This window comes from Lycium ferocissimum, chromosome 4 (assembly GCF_029784015.1).
Source record: "Lycium ferocissimum isolate CSIRO_LF1 chromosome 4, AGI_CSIRO_Lferr_CH_V1, whole genome shotgun sequence".
Taxonomy (NCBI): Eukaryota; Viridiplantae; Streptophyta; class Magnoliopsida; order Solanales; family Solanaceae; genus Lycium; species Lycium ferocissimum.
The window spans coordinates 75539994-75558152 of NC_081345.1; the positions used below are offsets into that span (position 1 = coordinate 75539994).

Sequence of the window (18159 nt, forward strand, 5' to 3'; positions counted from 1 at the left end):
TATGGTTGTAAATCATCTCATAAAGTTAAATTGTTTCTAAATATAGAAAGGAAACAATCTTTTTGGGACAGACCAAAAAGGAAAGGAGGACAATCTTTTTGGGACGGAGGAAGTACATATATATGTAATAATAATAATAAAAAGTTTGCCAATCACCATTGGGTTGGAGGGTAGCTCACGTGGTGTGAACCCCTCATCCTTCACTATGTGGTGAGGGATTGAATCCAACTCTGTAAAAGAATATAATCATACAATGGCGATGATTATAAGGCCCCGTTTGGACATGGTTTGAAATCATATTTGGATATACAATTTGAATATTTTAAGTTGTATTTTCTCTTATAGACATAAAAAACTCCACAAATTGTGAAAAACTATCAAAACATTCTCAATTCTTATACAATCTTACCAAATGAGCAAATCATAGTTTATAACAAAATTAGTACACTACTAGAAGGCTTTTTTTAAAAATGCAACATCAATTAATCAAATTTACTTCAATAAAATCGAAAATTTAACATGAATAGTAATGTAACTACTATTTAATATAATCTTCCCACATAAATTAAAGATAGATAGACATAAATAAACGTTAGTGAAAGTTAATGAGATTGGTAAATGATTGATGGGGTAATTGTTAAAAATATTTACCAACTTATGAGTTTTTTTTTACAAAATATTAACTTATGGGTTAAATTTTGTATTTAACAAAGTTGAAACCATGGTTTCAAACCTAAACCATGCTTTTTTGGATAATTTGGGTTCAAACGCTGGTTTGAAACCAGGTTTCAAACCACGACTTAAAATTAATGGCCAAACGTTGGTTTGAAACCATAATTTCAAACCATGGTTTCAAAATTGATGGTCAAACGCCTACTAAGTCTTTCACTTTTAATTAAAGATTTTATATACGAATCTTGAGAATATCTAGTGAAAGCAAATTCATATTAATCAAATTAGTGAATTTGGATACAAACGGTTAAATAGAAAAAAATATCCTACCTAACAACATGATAGTGGACTGGTAGGGCTAGCAGAATGCGACTCGACAATTTGCCTTGTCATTTTCCTTTTTGCTAGCACACAACACAGTCAATGTACGCCACGTTTAAATTTTATATAATTCATAATGTTAACATAATTGAACACAACACATATATTAAGCTGGTCCACTCCTATTACAATAATATCACCAACTTTTTATAACATCAAATGTGCTAATAACTCTTGATACATGTATCACAAACTGTGAATCCCATTACAATTAAAACATACAACCAATGTAATGAACATTAGAAACGCTAATAATGACATTATCAACTCTATCCAGATTTCTGTACTGAAGCACACAAGATTCACGAAAACTCTCAAAAAAAAAAGGGAAGAAGAAGAAGGAGGAATTACAACTTTATAAGTAAAAAATCTTGATTCATAGGCGCCAGCAACTTGATATCTGTCAAGAGTTAAAAAGGAAAAGGATTCGCATGGTAAGGAACACAGTGTCTTCTTAGCAAATTGACAGAATACTTGTAAAGAAATTGCATGTTTGTGTTTACACCAAACTAGTGATAACAAAACATGCATCTTCTACAATTTTATTATTTAACCTAGTTAATTATTGTGTGTTTTCACTTCAGTGTATTACTTAACCATGGTTAAAGCACGTGATTCGACATAAACGCCGGGCATAAGTTGTTGGATATGGGTCGTGGGTCACTCTGTCCGTAGGAAGGGACAGGAATAGAAGGTTAAAGAAAAATAATTTCCTGTAGATAAGTCTATATAATTATTTAATAATGGGTAAAATCAGTTTTTCGAGATTAATGCTCCTTCTTCTCTGTCTTTGGTAGAAAACGTAGCCCCCTCTCTCTTGCACTTTAACATGGTAGAACTCTTTTCTTGTTCTTCCAACAACAATATACACAAAAGATGAAATTTTAGTTCGTGGATTAAATTTTGCTTACCAGTGAAACGAAATTTGAATTGGGATAACTTTTTGGGTGGTGAGTTTAGCGATATCCATAGCGTTGTAAAGGTGCACAATTCATTGTTCTCTCTCCCCGATTTATACTTATATAAGTAAATTTTGCAATATTACTCTTATTAGCTTAGTATAAAGTAATTTGTAAATTCAAGCAAGGGAAGGGCGGCATTTGAGTAAGATTACCATGTGGGAAGAGATGATCAGTTCTTGGTAAGGACCCAAATAGCATAAATAATACCAGGCAGCCATCCGAAGAGAGTCAGCAAACAACAGATCCAGAATTCACACTGTTTTTTATACCAATCAATACAAAAGGTTAATTCAACAAGATAGACATACATCAAAAAGTTGGGGATATAAACTTTATAGTTGTAAACCTTTTTTCTCCTAAACTTTATATATACTGCCTCCGACCCAAAAAGACTGTTTGGATTCGAATTATGGGGTCAAACTAACTAATATTTGATGTGAATTTGGACATAAAATCTTTAATTTTTTTAAAATAAAAATTACATATTTAGAAACTACATATAAAGTACTAAGTCACAATAATTGACAATTTAAAATATTTAAAAAATATCTGAAAAACTTATGATCAAAGAAAATACTCTTTGACTGTCCAAATAGTAACTATGACATCTTTTTGGGACGGAGAAGCATGTTATGTTTAAGTAACAGATATGAGATACTGCACAACTTCCATAACTAAAACAGAGAATTGAAAAGGAAGGTTACCTTGCAACCAAACTTGAAGAAGACACCAAGGGGAGGCAAGATGATGGCCAAAAGGATGTCTATGCAAGTCATGGCCCCCATTTTTTCTTTTACTAGTCACAAGAAATTTACTGAAAATATATATGGAAGAGAGGGAAAGTGATTTTTCAGTATTGATAGAAACTGAAATTGTGAACTGCCTGCTGATACATAGGCAAAGTGAGACACCCCCCAACGACCATGTGTTTCACGTTTATTCGATGAATGAAATATGCTTTTTCTACGTTTACGCGGAGGCTTCGTGTTGCCTAGAGCCCGTTTGGATTGCACTTAGAAGTTCTTTATAAAAATTTGTTTTCGATTTTTTTGAGTGTTTTGGTTGGTCAAATTTTAAAGTCATTTTATGCATAAAATAAACCTAAAAAATAATTGAACGTTTGGCTTAAAGCTTATCTAAAGCACCTTATAAGTTGAAAACATTTATAAGTAAAAAAAAAAAAAGTTAGCCTACCCCAACTTATTTTTTTTTTATTATTCTTCGTTTATTTTGCCTCATCCAAATAGGCTCATATCTCATCAGTTTACTTTCTTTTTTTTTTTTCTTTTTTTTTTGGATTTTTTCCTAATATCCGGTATCTATATTGAAGCCCCGACTGATTTAAATTCACGCCGCATAAGACTCATTTAAAGACAAAGCGGAAGGGCTTCTTAATTTTTTTTTTCCACAGGCAGGACTCGAACACAAGATCCCTATTAAGAATGAAGGGATCGTATCCATCGCACTACAACCTTTTGGGAAGTGTTTCTAATAAGTGAATTTACTCAAAAGTGTTTTTTAAAATAATACTTTTGGAAAGAAGCTATTTTTTCAACTTCTCAAAAAAAAAAAAATTCTACTTCTACCCCAAACCATTTGTACACTATTAAATAAAATAGGCAATTAATTTAAAAATGATAGATAATTTTATTTAATAGTGTACAAATGGTTACTTGCCTATTTTTTCGCGTTCCGTCGAGTTAATGAAGCCTTTACTAAATGTAGTAAATATCATTTGCAAATTAAATTAATATTGTACTTCCTAAATAGTAGCCGGTAAAACTTGATCGATATTTGAAAAAAAGTAGTATTGAAGTTAAAAGCCTATTTGGCCAAACTTATAAAATTAGCTTATTTTGAAAAATATTTTTTTCTATGAGTGTTTTTCAAAAAGGTATTTTTGGTGAGAAGCAATTTGTGTTTGACCAATTAATTTAAGAAGCACTTTCGAGCAACGATTAGGATTTGACCAAGCTTTACAAAGTGCTTCTACGTGTACTTTTTCTCAAAAGTGCTTTTCAAAAAAGTGTTTTAAGAGAAAAAATTATTTTTTAGCTTCTCAAAAACAGATTTTGCGATTCCCCCGGAGCACTTATTTTTTCCTAAAAGCTTGGCCAAACACCTCACTTTTTTTAAAATAAGCACTTTTTGGTAAAAAAAAAAAAAAGTTTTTGCCTTCCAAAAGCTTAGCCAAACAGGATATAAGTTGAATAAAGATTTTTAAAAAGTTGATCTTTTTTACAAGTTTGGAGTGAAAAATTAACACAGTGTATAACTAATAATTTTAAAATATATATATATATATATATGTTCAAACGAGTTCTTAATAAGATGAAAGTATTTATATTAATTGGAAAAGGGCCAAATAGCCCTAATGTATTGAAAATGGTTCACAAATGCCTTCCATTAACCTTTTGGTCTATAAATACCCTTAATGTTTTTTTTTGGCTCAAATAAACTCCTACAACTAAGAAATTTTTTATCATGGTTGAGGCACAACCACAATAGTTGTGTGAGGGCACCTTATATTTGTGACAAGTGTTTCCGTGGCCCCCTTCAGGACACCCTCCTTTTCACTTTCGTTTGAAAATTCCCCTGTTTTCCCTGTTTCTTTTCTTTTTCTTTCTCTCCAACGCTTAAAATTTTAAATTCAATTAATTAATGGCATTAACAGGTTGCTACAATTATGCTTTTCAGTTTAGCAGCTTTTCAAAAAAAATTACTATATAAATATTATTGCGCAGAAATCAAAAGTAGAACGTTAGAAGATGAACCTCCCTTAATTGGAGAAGATGTGTTACATGTAGCGATCTATAAAATCTGCACCATAATTTTATATGACTAGGATTTCTTCTTCCACCTATAATTAATGCCTTTTTGAAAAAAAACTATCAAAATTTTACTTTAATTGTTGTTAAATTAAAACTAGCAATAGTTTCAACTATTGAATCTCGTGCGAATTAAAATAATTCTGTCTTTTCATTCTGAGACGACCGTATAGTGACTCATTCCGTTTGTACTCGTATTAGAAGATCTTGTACTTATGACACTAGGTTTTGGGGTTGTGCTTTAGTATTCCACATGTTTATGAGTATGAGACCCAGTTTATGATTTCAATATGGTTATCACTTTACTTTACCGCACATTAATTGATTAAGTGTTTAAAATGGCTTACGGTTCGCCTATTGAGTTTCAAGTATCTTGGGTTAATAATCCAAGGAAATGGGAAGATTGACAATAATGTGAGACATCGTATTGGAGCGAGGCTCGCATTCGGTGTCGTGTGTGATAAGAATGCCCCACCAAGACTTGAAGTTTTATAAAGTGGTTGTTAGACCAGTTGTATTATTTGGGGCGGAGTGTGGCGGTCAAGAACTCGCACTTCCAGATGCTGAAAGTAGCAGAATTGAGGATGATGAGATGGATGTGTAGGCATATTGGGAGAGATAAGATTAGGACCAAAGATATTCGGGAAACGGTAGAAGTGGCCTCTGTGGTGGACAAGATGAGAAAAGAGAGACTGAGATGATTCGGGCATGTGAAGAGGAGATGCACAGATGCCCGAGTGAGGAGGTGTGAGAGGTCGCTATGGTGGCTCTGAGGAGAGATAGATGTAGGCTGAAGATGTTTACCTTTTTAGAGAAAGTATACGATAGGGTGTCACGCAAAGTCCTTTGGTGGGTGGTGAAGAAGATAAACATTCATATTTTCTATTATATACTAGTTCATGAAAGCCCGTGCTGAGTCCGGGCCCAAGGTCAAGGTAAAGAGTACTCATAAAAGTTTTAATTAGAAAAAATTAATTTGTGTTGCGTTCTTTTCTGGAAAACTCCTTTAATATGGTTGCTTTTTAATTATGTATTGTTAAAATTATTTAGGGCTGTTTGGAAAGCCACCCAGGTAATTGGAATTGGGTGTAATTGGGTGTAATTACACAATTTGGCATGTTTGTTTGACCAGGTAATTACACAGTTAGGTGGGAATTGGGTGTAATTGACGTGAGGTGTAATTACACTCTCCAATTCTCAAGGGAAATTTGAATGGGTGTAATTACCCCCTGTAATTACAGGGTTATTTTTTAGTTTGTTTATTTTTTTCTTTAATTTATTTTTATTTTTAATTTATTTTTTATTTCTATTATTTTAATTTTTTTGATTTTTAATTTTTTAATTTCTATTATTTTAATTTCTTTTTTATTTTTACTTTTTAATTATTTTTATTTTTTAAAATGTATTTTTCTTTTTATATTATTTATTTTTCATTTTCTTTCTTTTCATTCCCAACCTTTACTTGGGGTTTCGTGTAATTCTTTCGTATTTTTTTTTATTTTATTCATTTAGCATAACCGTGTTATTATTCTAATATTTGAAACTACACCTCTTAATATTGGAAAGAATGAGTCATTAACAAACTTGACATATAACGAGTGACGTTATTAAAGTAGAATTTCATTGTGAATGAGGTTATAAACTTATATTTTTCCTTTCTTTTGAATTATTTACTTAAGTTACGTTGGAACTTACTTATGCAATATTGGAATTTGACATAAGAGTATTATGTTGAACTTTTTCTTTTGGATTTTGAATTTAGGTTATATTCCAACTTTAAGTTATTTGCCTTCACATTGCATGTTGTTTATTTTTCACTTACATTTGATGGATATTTTGTGTCAAACATTTGAATAATGTTATGGCATTATATTTATTAATATTTTTTTTTTGTCAAACATCCAATCCATGACGTTCTCACAAAAAAATCTTCTTTTAAGTTTTATAATTAATTAAAATTAAATATTAATTTGAAAAATATATATCAATTATTTTTGTTACAATATTAGTTACAAATATATAATTATTAATTAATATATTTTCAAGAAACAATGTGTTATTAAATAACTAATTTAATATCATTTATAAAGGCAATATTTTTTAAATATTAATTTTAAATTTTTTATAATTAAATTTTATTTTTAAATTAAGCGATTGTGTAATTACACTTGTGCAACCAAACAAAGATGCTTGTAATTACACTGTAATTACATTATGACAAACAAACAGGTCGTTGTAATTACACTACTGTGTAATTACTAGGCAGTGTAATTACTACCCTAGTAATTACACCAATTCCAATTACCAGGTGGCTTTCCAAACAGGCCCTTAAGTTAGTCACATAATTAATAGGCGTTTGGATATGCAATTTCATCTCATGAGATGTAATCCCAAATCATCCAAAAAGGCATGATTTGGGATTTCAAATCATGATTTCAAAATTTTTAAATATAAAACTTGACCCATAAGTTTATATTTTGTAAAAAAAGACCCATAAATTTTTTAAATGTAACAATGTTGGTTCATTTTCACGGTCATCTGATCGGGAAATGCATGCTCGGCGTAAAGAGATTGTTCGTACCATGTGGGAGGATTATATTAAAGAGTAGTGGCATTACTATTTATGTTAAATTTTACTTTTTATTGAACTAAAGTTTGATCAATTGATGTTGGATTTTTTAGAAAGGCCTTCTAGTAGCGTATTGATTTTGTTATGAACTATGACTTGCTCATTTGGTAAGATTGTATAAGAATTGAGAAAGTTTTGATGGTTTTCACAACTTGTGGGGTTTTTATGCTATAAGAAAAAATACAACTTAAGAAATCCAAATTGCATGTTCAAATATGATTTCATCTCATAATTTCAAATCATGTCCAAACGGCTCCTTAGATAACTTACTTAAAAGAATTGTTTATGAGGAAGCAAGTATTGCAGGAAATAAGTATTAAAGAGGTAGATATAACTTAATGTTTGTAGATATAACTTAATGTTTGTAAGCTAACATAATTTGAAGTATGTAAAACAATTTCAAACTAACTTTAATTAATTGTAAACTGAGAAGTCATTTTATGAATTTGTTAACATATAATTTTTAGTTTAAGATAAAAATAGATGTTTTGGTATATATTGAATAGCCACTCGTAATCTCATCTGCTTATGCTAGTAAAATATGATGATTAAAGCATATGTCTAAATACATCTATACACACTATATTTATTCTTTCATTGAGAGATTTAGCGAACTTAACTATAAATAAAGATAAAATTAAAAATTAAAAAATAAATAAATCTGAACTTATTTTAATAGATGCTAATTCTAATTAAATAAAAAAAATGTATTAAAATTATCAAATAATAAATGTTTTTCTTAATTTAAACTTTCTTTTCCTTTCAAAAAATACATGCGAGGAAACGGTATTTCTTTTCGTTTTTCTTAGTCTTAGTGGAATATTATTTTGTAAAATTTACATCATAATAACCTTATGCTAGTTATCTCAAATTAAGTTAGGATCGACTAAATTTAAATAATTTAATCATGTCTCAATGCGACGACATAGCTAATAATTTTGTAAAATTGTGTTAAGATATAATACATAAATTTATACTTTCAAAATAAAAATTAAATATCATTAATGAATTAGAGCATGGGAAATTTAATAGTAATTTTAAAATTTACCAAGTGAAAATACCATCTACATTGTACTTTTTCAACAGTATGAGTTCTTTAAAATTATTGTATTTTCTTATATTTGTCACAATTGTTTCTGTTAGATATGAAATCATCATTTTAGACAACTTCTGAAGCATTTTAAAGAATTTCAATCTTGTTATATTTACCCACTTGAATGTGCAATCTAAGTAATAAAGAAATAAAGTAGGGGTAAAATTATGGGATAAAAAAAAGTACACATCCACATGCAAAAAGTTAATTTGAGGGATCATGTATTACCCAAATAGGTTTGGAAGTGACTTGATTTATTGAAAATATAATTTGGCATATATGCAATAAATATCAAATACAAGGCCAAAATTGAAAGTGCAAACCATTTGGTTAGCAAACTCCCCAACAAGAAAGTTGAGAACTAACTAAGGCCTACAAAACCCATTATATTGTCACTGATTATATATATAAATAAGTGTGGTGGGAGGACTAACACAGCTTTGAAATCTTGTACCAAAAGCTTTATAAATTGTACACGCAATGAATGCTTATACTAAAAGCTATATAATTTGTAAACTTTCACCAACTACTTTTTTATCCCACGTGGACATATGTCATAGTACTTAATATTTATTCTCTTCTCATGTATACACGTATACACTTATTTATTTCCTCTATGCACTTTTACTTGTTCACTTTTGACTTTTCACGTTCTTTAAGAATTAATAAATCCCACGTAGACATATGTTATAGTACTGAATATTTATTCTCTTCTCATTTATAGACGTATGTACTTCAATTTTAATTTTTCGACACATTTATTTCCTCCGTGCACTTTTACTTGTTCACTTTTGACTTTTCACGTTTTCTTGAATATTTATTTTCTTCTCATGTATACATGTATGCACTTCAATTTTAATTCTCCGACACATATTTATCTCCTCCATTGGTTTTTTACATGTTTGCTTTAGACTTTTAGCGGTCTTTAAGAATTAATAAATGAAGTACTCCCTCGTCCCATATTACTTGGCCACGTTATCGACTTTTCACGTTCTTTAAGAATTAATAAATGAAGTACTCCTTCGTCCCATATTACTTGGCTCCATTCTTATACTTGACTTTTCACATTCTTTAAGAATTAATTAATAAATAAATCTTTCGTCCCATATTACCACACATTACTATACTCGACTTCACATTCTTTAAGAATTAATAAATGAAGTACTCATATTCGTCCCATATTACTTGGCTACATTACTAAAAATATATGCCTATTTTTCTATTCTATATTTTTCTTTATTATATATAAACTCCCAAGATGGACGAACCCAACAATAATAAGTTGTACAAAAAGCAACTGAAATTGTACTCTAAGCAAGAACTAACATGAGTACATTTTAGAAGTTGAACATTAATTCTATCTCTTGTGTGTTTACTTTTTAAGTCCCCATGGGTCCGCAGTGTCTTAATTATCCTTTCATTTCCTTCATTTGGCATATACTCCCTTTGTCTCAATTTAAGTATCTACGTTTGACTAGACACGACGTTTAAGAAATAAAGATAGACTTTCAAATGTTGTGGTTCTAAATTAAAAATGTGTATATATAATAAAATATCCTTTGAATCTTGTGATTATAAACTTGACATGTAGGATATTTGAATTGTCAACTTACTAAATAAAAAAAGAGGCGGACATAATCAAAATAAGACAATTTTTTTTATTTAACAACAAACGCCCAAGGTGGACGAACACAACAACAATAAGTTGTACAAAAAGCAACTGAAATTGTACTCTAAGTCGGGACTAACATGTGTACATTTCAGAAGTTTAACATTAATATTACCTCTTGTGTGTTTACTTTTTAAGTCCCCATGTTTACTTTTTAAGTCTGCACGTGTCTGCAGTGTCTCAATTGTCCTTTCATTTTCTTCATTTGGCATATACTCCCTCTGTCTCAATTTAAGTGTCTACGTTTGACTAGACACGGAGTTTAAGAAATAAAGATAGACTTTTGAATCTCGTGGTTCTAAATTAAAAATGTGTATAATATAATAAAATATCATTTGAATCTTGTGATTATAAACTTGACATGTAGGATATTTGAATTGTCAACTTACTAAATATAAAAAGAGGCGAACATAACCAAAATAAGACAAATTTTACCAACAATTGAGAAATTAAGGGGAAAAATAAGAGGAAAGGAGGAAAAAAAATATAAAGACTCACTAAGGAGAATCGCAGTATCATTTGCAAAATATACAAATCATAAAGACTAACTAAAGTGAGTAACCAAATTAATCATGTTGGGCCCCGTGCATTGCACGGGCATAGTTTGCTAGTTAAATATATAAATGTCATAAAGGACATGTATGAAGAATCCTGCTTAAAACAATAATAGGTGATATAGAGGAGTTTCCTATAACAGTGAGTTTACACCATGGGTCAACATTCAGTTCTTACTTTTTTACCCTAGTTATGGGCGAGCTAACCAACACAATACAAGATAAGGTCTCATGGTGTATGCTAGTTGCCGATGATGTTTTGTTAATTAACGCAACTAGCGAGGGTGTCAATCAAAAACTTGAACTATGGAGAAACACTTTAGAGTAAGGTTTTAGGATAAGTAGACATAAGACTGATAATACATGCATTGTATGCTTTGTCAGCATGAGGAGAGAAGTTGAGGTGAGACTAGATGGGATTGTGGTGCGAAAATGCAAACAATATAGATATCTAGGCTCGTTATTTCAAGAGAATGGAATGATAGTTGAAGATATTATTCATATGACTAAAACCAGATGGTTGAAATGGAGAAGTGATGCCAGGGTGTTATGCGATAGAGAGATGCCTACCAAAGTGAAAGGCAAGTTCTATAGATTAGCTATAAGACCGACACTATTATATGTAGTGAATGTTGGACAACTAAAGTCAAACATATCCACAAGATGAGTATTCTAGGGATTCGGATGCTAAGATGGATATGTGATCATGCTTGATTAGATAAGATTAGAAATGACCATATTCACCAGAAGACGCAAGTAGCACACATTGAGGATAAAATACAAGAAGGCTGATCTACAGATGCATCAATCCGTAGGTGTGAACTAGGTAAGTGAAGATGTTAAAAAGGCATGAGGTTGTCACGACCCAAATCGATGGGCCATGACTAGTGCCCGAGCTGGACACTCGTATACGAACCTGCTAGATATAATCGGCGAAATTAAGGACAATATGGAAATTTGTAAAAGCATGTTGTAGACTCGTAATGTCATATATCGGAATGAACTTTGTCTCTACGAGAGTCACGAGTTAACAAAACATAGCAAAATATGCAACGACGGGGGCGCCTGTATATACGGAAATGTCCAAAACGAACTACGTCGATATAGCTGACCAAACATAAATACAACCCACGCGTCTACGGACCTCTAAAGTATAACGCAGGTGAAATACGACGGAACGGGGCACGTACCCCGGATATGCATAGTCTATATCAAAGAACTGTACCAAAATGACTCGAAAACTCGGACCAATGGAGCTCTCCCGAATGGTGAGCAAAAGTCTTAGGTTTGGAGGATCACCAAGCGAGGTGTCTATGCCTGTGGCATGAAATACGACCCCGAAGAAAGGGGTCGGTCGAGAGAAAATGTACCGAATATGTAAAACATGAAGTACAGTAATGAAGATCATGACTGAGTGAAAAGATGACAGGAGATAAGTATGATAATCAAGGGATACCAATGCATTTGTAACTTATGTGTGAGTCATGCATACATATACGCGGTATACCGTACCCGGCCCATTAGGGGACTCGGTGAGTGAAATCATATACATACATATATACCATACCCGGCCCTTTAATGAGGGACTCGGTGAAATGTAAATATGTTACCGTACCCGGCCCTTTAGTAAGGGACTCGGTGAAATGTAAATATGTTACCGTACCCGGCCCTTTAGTAAGGGACTCGGTGAAATGTAAATATGTTACCGTACCCGGCCCTTTAGTAAGGGACTCGATAAAATATAAATATGTTACCGTACCCGGCCTTTTAGTAAGGGACTCGGTAAAATATAAATATGTTACCGTACCCGACCCTTTAGTAAGGGACTAGGTAGAATGTAAATATGTTACCGTACCCGGTCCTTTAGTAAGGGACTTGGTAAAATGTAAATATGTATACATAAGAATACATAAATGAAATCAACATCATCATTAGCATTATCATTATCACTATATCATTCCTTAGAAGATCAACTATCTTAAGGTGAAGTCGACGATGTCATGGGAGTCTGGAGAATCATGAACTTAGATAGCATTGAAAATAGAATCATTATCTTCGCTATATCTCACCTCTAAGGAACGAGTAACATGAGGTTGGACCATCAACAATAAGTAAGATCAAGGGATTCATGGAATGGCTCAATAATTTCATAATGCTCTCAAATCATAGCTTCGGAGTTTCTAGAATAGAATTGTCATCATCGTCATAATCATTATAGAACATTTTTCATCTTTAGCATCGTAAGCTTTTAAGAATCATGAACTTCTAACTTTTGGAAGTAAGAAGGTTATGAAAAATATGTATGGAATCATAACATAGGAATCATACCTTTTGAAAGAAAGGGACTAGCCTTAACATACCTTTCCGGTCGCCTTACTCTAATTACTGCACGCTTGTCTTTCCAAGCTCGTAAATCTATATTTAAGAAAATTAATACCCTTTGTTAGGACGTTATCATACGCTTACCTTAAGCCCTTAAATTAATCCCTTTTAAATTCTCAAAAAATCGAGCAAGATTCTCCCTTTTTATATGCCTAACGAAATTACAATTCGGTAACCAACAACAACAACATCAATACCAACATTAACAACATCACTTTCAACACCAACATATGTGCCATAAAACGGCCCACACGCCGTTTTCCAACTTCCATAACTAACCAACTTACTATACAATTATTTAACGGCTTTGTCTCCGAGAATAAACCGGTATTAACGTAAATAGAAAGAGATTCATACCTTATTCTTGTTAAAACAGCAATATCACCGATATTCATTTGAATCCACGCTAAAATCTACCACAAAGCAATTCTAGAATCACAACCATGGGTTATTCGAGCTTGATTTACGCTTCGCCACTTGAAAATCACTCAAACCCTCACTTTTTTTATGACTAAATTGCCCTTTATGGTGCTGAGCTCCCAATCTGATTTTTTGATGAAAAAAATGGGGTTTTGCCCTTTTATAAGGTCCAAATTCGGGTCGGGTCACTGTGGCAGTTTACTGTAGCAGTACTGTAGCATGCGTTTCTGCTCTATCAGCCGAACTTGTAACGTCCATAATTCTCTACTTCGATGTCCTATCGACGACGGTTTATTGCGTTGGAAACTAGAATCGACGAACTTCATTTTAGGCTTTTGAAACATCTTAAAACACTTCATATGCTAAGAGATATTCTTCCCTCAAGTTGGACCAAAATTTTCACACGAAACTTTACCCATCCTTTCTCGAAAGTCATGCTACTCCATTTCTTCCACTCATTTCGTTATAAAACCTTCCAGTATACCTTATGTACATCCTTCACTCATTAAATATACTTAATAATGCTTGCTCCTTATATTTCAAAGTGGTTTTACTCAACGTACTTATGTTTCAAATTTGATAAGTGCTTCTTCGAAGATACGGGGTGTAACAGAGGTAGACCTAAAATCACATGGAAGAACGTTATCTCGGAAGACACACAAATGCTTGGTATTAGTGCAAACATAGCTAAATATAGGGCACAATGGAAGAAAAAGATCCATATAACTACTAGTTGAGGATACATTTTAGACTTGTTAAAGAACTTTTAATTTTATTACTTCTATATAAGTGTGTGTGTGTGTCTATATATATATATATATATATATATATATTTTTTTTTTTTTACTTTTCATTTTTTTATTTAGTATGATGATAATAATGATATGAGTTCAAATAAAGAAATGAGGATTCATATAGCCGACCCCAACTTGTTTGGGGCTGAGACGTAATTGTTGTTGTATAGTATACTCCTTTGTATTATAGGATAAATTTTATAAAAGATAGCTCAATTTATAACTAGCATCGACAAATATTAGTGAATTTGTTGACTTTGGATTAGGAGCGGAGGTAGAAGCTTATATATGGGTTTTGCTCAAACAATTTTGTGCTAGAAAATTCATTATATATGTAGATATGTCAAATGGGAAACTCAATTATTAGCACTTCACATAGTTGTTTTAAAATTTAGAACCGATAAAATTAAAATTAAAATTCTAGCTTCGCTTTCGCCTCCGCTTTCTTTGGCCTACTTTGACTCCAAGAAGAGTAGCATAATAACCCACAAAAATATGCCTACCCTCACTAAGAAACTTGAAAGCAACTTCTTTTTGAATATTTTTAAGACAAGCCACTAATTTCTAACTATTTATTGCTTTCATGATGATAATTAGGGTCATATGTGACCCACCACTTGTTTCTTTTTCTATTTCTCCTTTTTCTGTTTATAAAGAAATAACTCGCAACTAATTTTCAGGCAGGATCAAATTCTATTCGCTTGCGTGTAGGAATTTAATTAGAAAAAATTAAGAAATAAATTCTATGTTCTACAGAATTGTAATTTGAACATTATATAACTATATTTATGACTTTCAAATCTACTAAGAATTTAATATTTTTTACTTATATGAATTAATATTTAGGAGTTATTGTTGATTTTGAAGTTTACTATAAATTTGCCATTTCAAGTTTTCAAGAATTTTTGGCATGATCCAATTGAAAAATAAGTAGTTGATTTTCGTTCTAGAAAATGGTTCGACGGAATTAATTCACCACGTTGAAAAAATATAGTGTTAACAACTTGGTTTCATAGATCTCATATGCTAAGTCTTCTCATATACTTAGGTAAGTCTTGCTTGCCCATTTTGTTGATACGAGTAATTGAAAAGTAATATTGATAGTAAAACATAAGTGGCATGAATATAGAAGGATTTAAAAGGTAAGTTACAAATTCACGTGAATTCAGTAGTTTTTGGTCAAATAAAAAAGTAAATATTGATAATATTTAGTAGGGGATGAATTAGTTTATATTGGAATCTTGAGAATATCTACTCAAAGCAAATTCATATTAATCAAATTAGTGAATTTGGAGACGAATAGTTAAATAGATAAGGAAAAAATCCTACTCTAACAACATGACACTGGACTGGTTGGGCTAGCAGAATGCGACTCAACAATTTGCCTTTCTCATTTTCCTTTTTGCCAGCACACAATACAATCGTCGTACGCCCCGTCTAGAATTTATAAAATTCAATAATGTTGACATAATTGAACACAACCAAACATATATATTAATAGTCGACTCCTATTTCTCCATCCGTCTCAAATTAATTATCGTGATTACTAAAAAATATTATCTCAATTTATTTATCGCTTTAATAGTTATGACACAATTAATTATCTTTCCCAATTTTACCCTTAATAGAATTTTATCATTAATGAAGATAACACATAAATAGAGTAAGCATTTAATGGAGAGAGATTATAACTTGACATAAATAAGAGTATAGTTAGTCAAATACCCCTCCTAATTAGTAGTTCTTAACAAGCGTTTAAAACAAAAAAAAGTGACAGCTAATTTGAGGCGGAGTGAGTACAATAATATCACCAACTTGTTAATATATATATATAGCATCAACTGTGCTAATAGCTCTTGATACATATATCACAAACTTTGAATCACATTACTATTAAAACATACTACCAATATAATAAACATTAGAAATCCTAATACATGACAGTATCAATACCCTATCCAGATTTCTGTACTGAAGCACACAAGATTCACAAAAATTCCAAAAAAAAAAAAAGGATGGAGGAGGAATTACAACTTTATAAGTACCAAATCTTGATTCATAGGCACCAGCAACTTGATATCTGTCAAGAGTTGAAAAGGAAAAGGATTCGCATAAATAAGGAACACTGTATATCTTCTTAGCAAATTGACAGATTACTTGTAAAAAATATTACATAATTGTGTTTACAACAAACTAATGATAACAAGACATGCATCTTCTACAATTTTATTATCTAACCTAGTAAATTATTGTGTGTTTTCACTTCAGTGTATTACTTAATCATGGTTAAAGTACGTGATTCAGTACAAACACCGGGCATAAGTTGTTGGATATTGGGTCATGGATCGCTTCATATAGGGTGACCTGATCAGTTTGAAGGGGCAAGATTAGAAGGTTAAAGAAAAATAACTTCCTGCAGACAAGTTAACTGCCCTATACAATTATTTAATTCCTCTTTTTCTTCGGTAGAAAACCTCTACCTTGCACTTTAACAGAGTAGAACTATTTCTTGTTCTTCCAACAATACACACAAAATATGACATTTAGTTCGTGGGTAAATTTCGTTTCCTAGTGAATCGAAGTTCAATTTGGGGTAACTTTTTTGGTGGTGAGTTAGTAAGCTCCTCTGCGTTGCAAACGTTCTGACTCCACGATTTATACTTACATAAGTAAATTTTTTAATACTACTTAGCTTGGTATAAAGTAATTTGTAAATTCAAGAAAGGAGGGAGGGGGGGGAGCGCATTTGAATAAGATTACCATGTGGGGGAAAGATGATTAGTAAGGACCCAAATAGCATAGATAATACCAGGCAGCCATCCGAAGAGAGTCAGCAAACAACAGATCCAAAATTCACTCTGTTTTTTAACCAATCAATACAAACACACCCATAAGTAACGATCAAGTTAGAGACATAGTATGACAAACTTTTCTAATTTGATAAACCTTCCTACTATCTTATTAATTATGTGAAAAAAAAAGGTTAATTCAACAAGATAGACATACACCAAAAAGTTGGGGATATAAGTTATAACTTTATGCTCCCTCTGTCCAAAAAGATTGTCATGTTTCGGGTTAGGAGGGTTAAATTAATTAATGTTCGATGTAAATTCGGACATAGAATCTTTAATTTTTTTGAAATGAAAATTAAATATTTAGAAACTACACTAAATCACAATAGTTAATTCAAAATATTCAAAAAATATTTAAAAAAATTATGATAAAAAACAAATTCTTTACTTTCCAAATAGTAGCTATGACAATTTTTTTGAATCGGAGGGAGTAGTATAAACTTTTTTCTCCTAAACTTTATATATAAATGTTATGTTTAAGTAACAAACATGAGATACTGCACAACTTCCCTAATTAAAATAGAAAATTGAAAAGGAAGGTTACCTTGCAACCAAACTTGAAGAAGACACCAAGGGGAGGCAAGATGATGGCCAAAAGGATGTCTATGCAAGTCATGGCCCCCATTTTTTCTTTTACTGGTCACAAGAAATTTACTGAAAATATATAGAAGAGAGGGAAAGTGATTTTTCAGTATTGATAGAAATTGAAATTGTGAAGTGGCTTATATAGAGGCAAAGTGAGACACCCCCCACGACTATGTGTTTCACGTTTATTCGATGAATGAAATATGCTTTTTCTACGTTTACGAGGAGGCTTCGCGTTGCCTTTATCTCATCAATTTTACTTTTTATGTTTATTGGATTTTTTATCTAATGTGCGGTATCTATATTGGAACCCCGATTAATTTAGATTCACGTCTCAT

General features: G+C 31.6%; 2 protein-coding genes across 2 annotated transcripts; both read right to left on the minus strand.

Moving 5' to 3' along the window:
- Positions 1–1178: 1178 nt before the first annotated feature.
- Positions 1179–2949, minus strand: LOC132053651 (hydrophobic protein LTI6A-like). The gene is made up of 3 exons (XM_059445755.1): positions 2720–2949; positions 2168–2271; positions 1179–1453 (listed from the first exon to the last, which is right to left on the minus strand). Exons 1-2 carry the CDS (start codon positions 2798–2800, stop codon positions 2185–2187), a joined length of 168 nt encoding a protein of 55 aa, XP_059301738.1. The 5' UTR covers positions 2801–2949; the 3' UTR covers positions 1179–1453; positions 2168–2184.
- A 13235-nt stretch (positions 2950–16184) lies between these two features.
- Positions 16185–17948, minus strand: LOC132053652 (hydrophobic protein LTI6A-like). The gene is made up of 3 exons (XM_059445756.1): positions 17781–17948; positions 17145–17242; positions 16185–16464 (listed from the first exon to the last, which is right to left on the minus strand). Coding segments are annotated over exons 1-3 (180 nt in total). The 5' UTR covers positions 17862–17948; the 3' UTR covers positions 16185–16463.
- Positions 17949–18159: the final 211 nt, after the last annotated feature.

What these genes read in the sequence shown, in the direction of transcription:
- LOC132053651 (XM_059445755.1), bottom strand. Translation starts at nt 2,800, where the DNA reads ATGGGGGCCATGACTTGCATAGACATCCTTTTGGCCATCATCTTGCCT. An exon ending in TCTTCAAGTTTGGTTGCAAG is followed by an intron (nt 2,272 to 2,719) that starts GTAACCTTCCTT and finishes TATAAAAAACAG; the next exon opens with TGTGAATTCTGGATCTGTTG.
- LOC132053652 (XM_059445756.1), bottom strand. Translation starts at nt 17,861, where the DNA reads ATGGGGGCCATGACTTGCATAGACATCCTTTTGGCCATCATCTTGCCT. An exon ending in TCTTCAAGTTTGGTTGCAAG is followed by an intron (nt 17,243 to 17,780) that starts GTAACCTTCCTT and finishes GTTAAAAAACAG; the next exon opens with AGTGAATTTTGGATCTGTTG.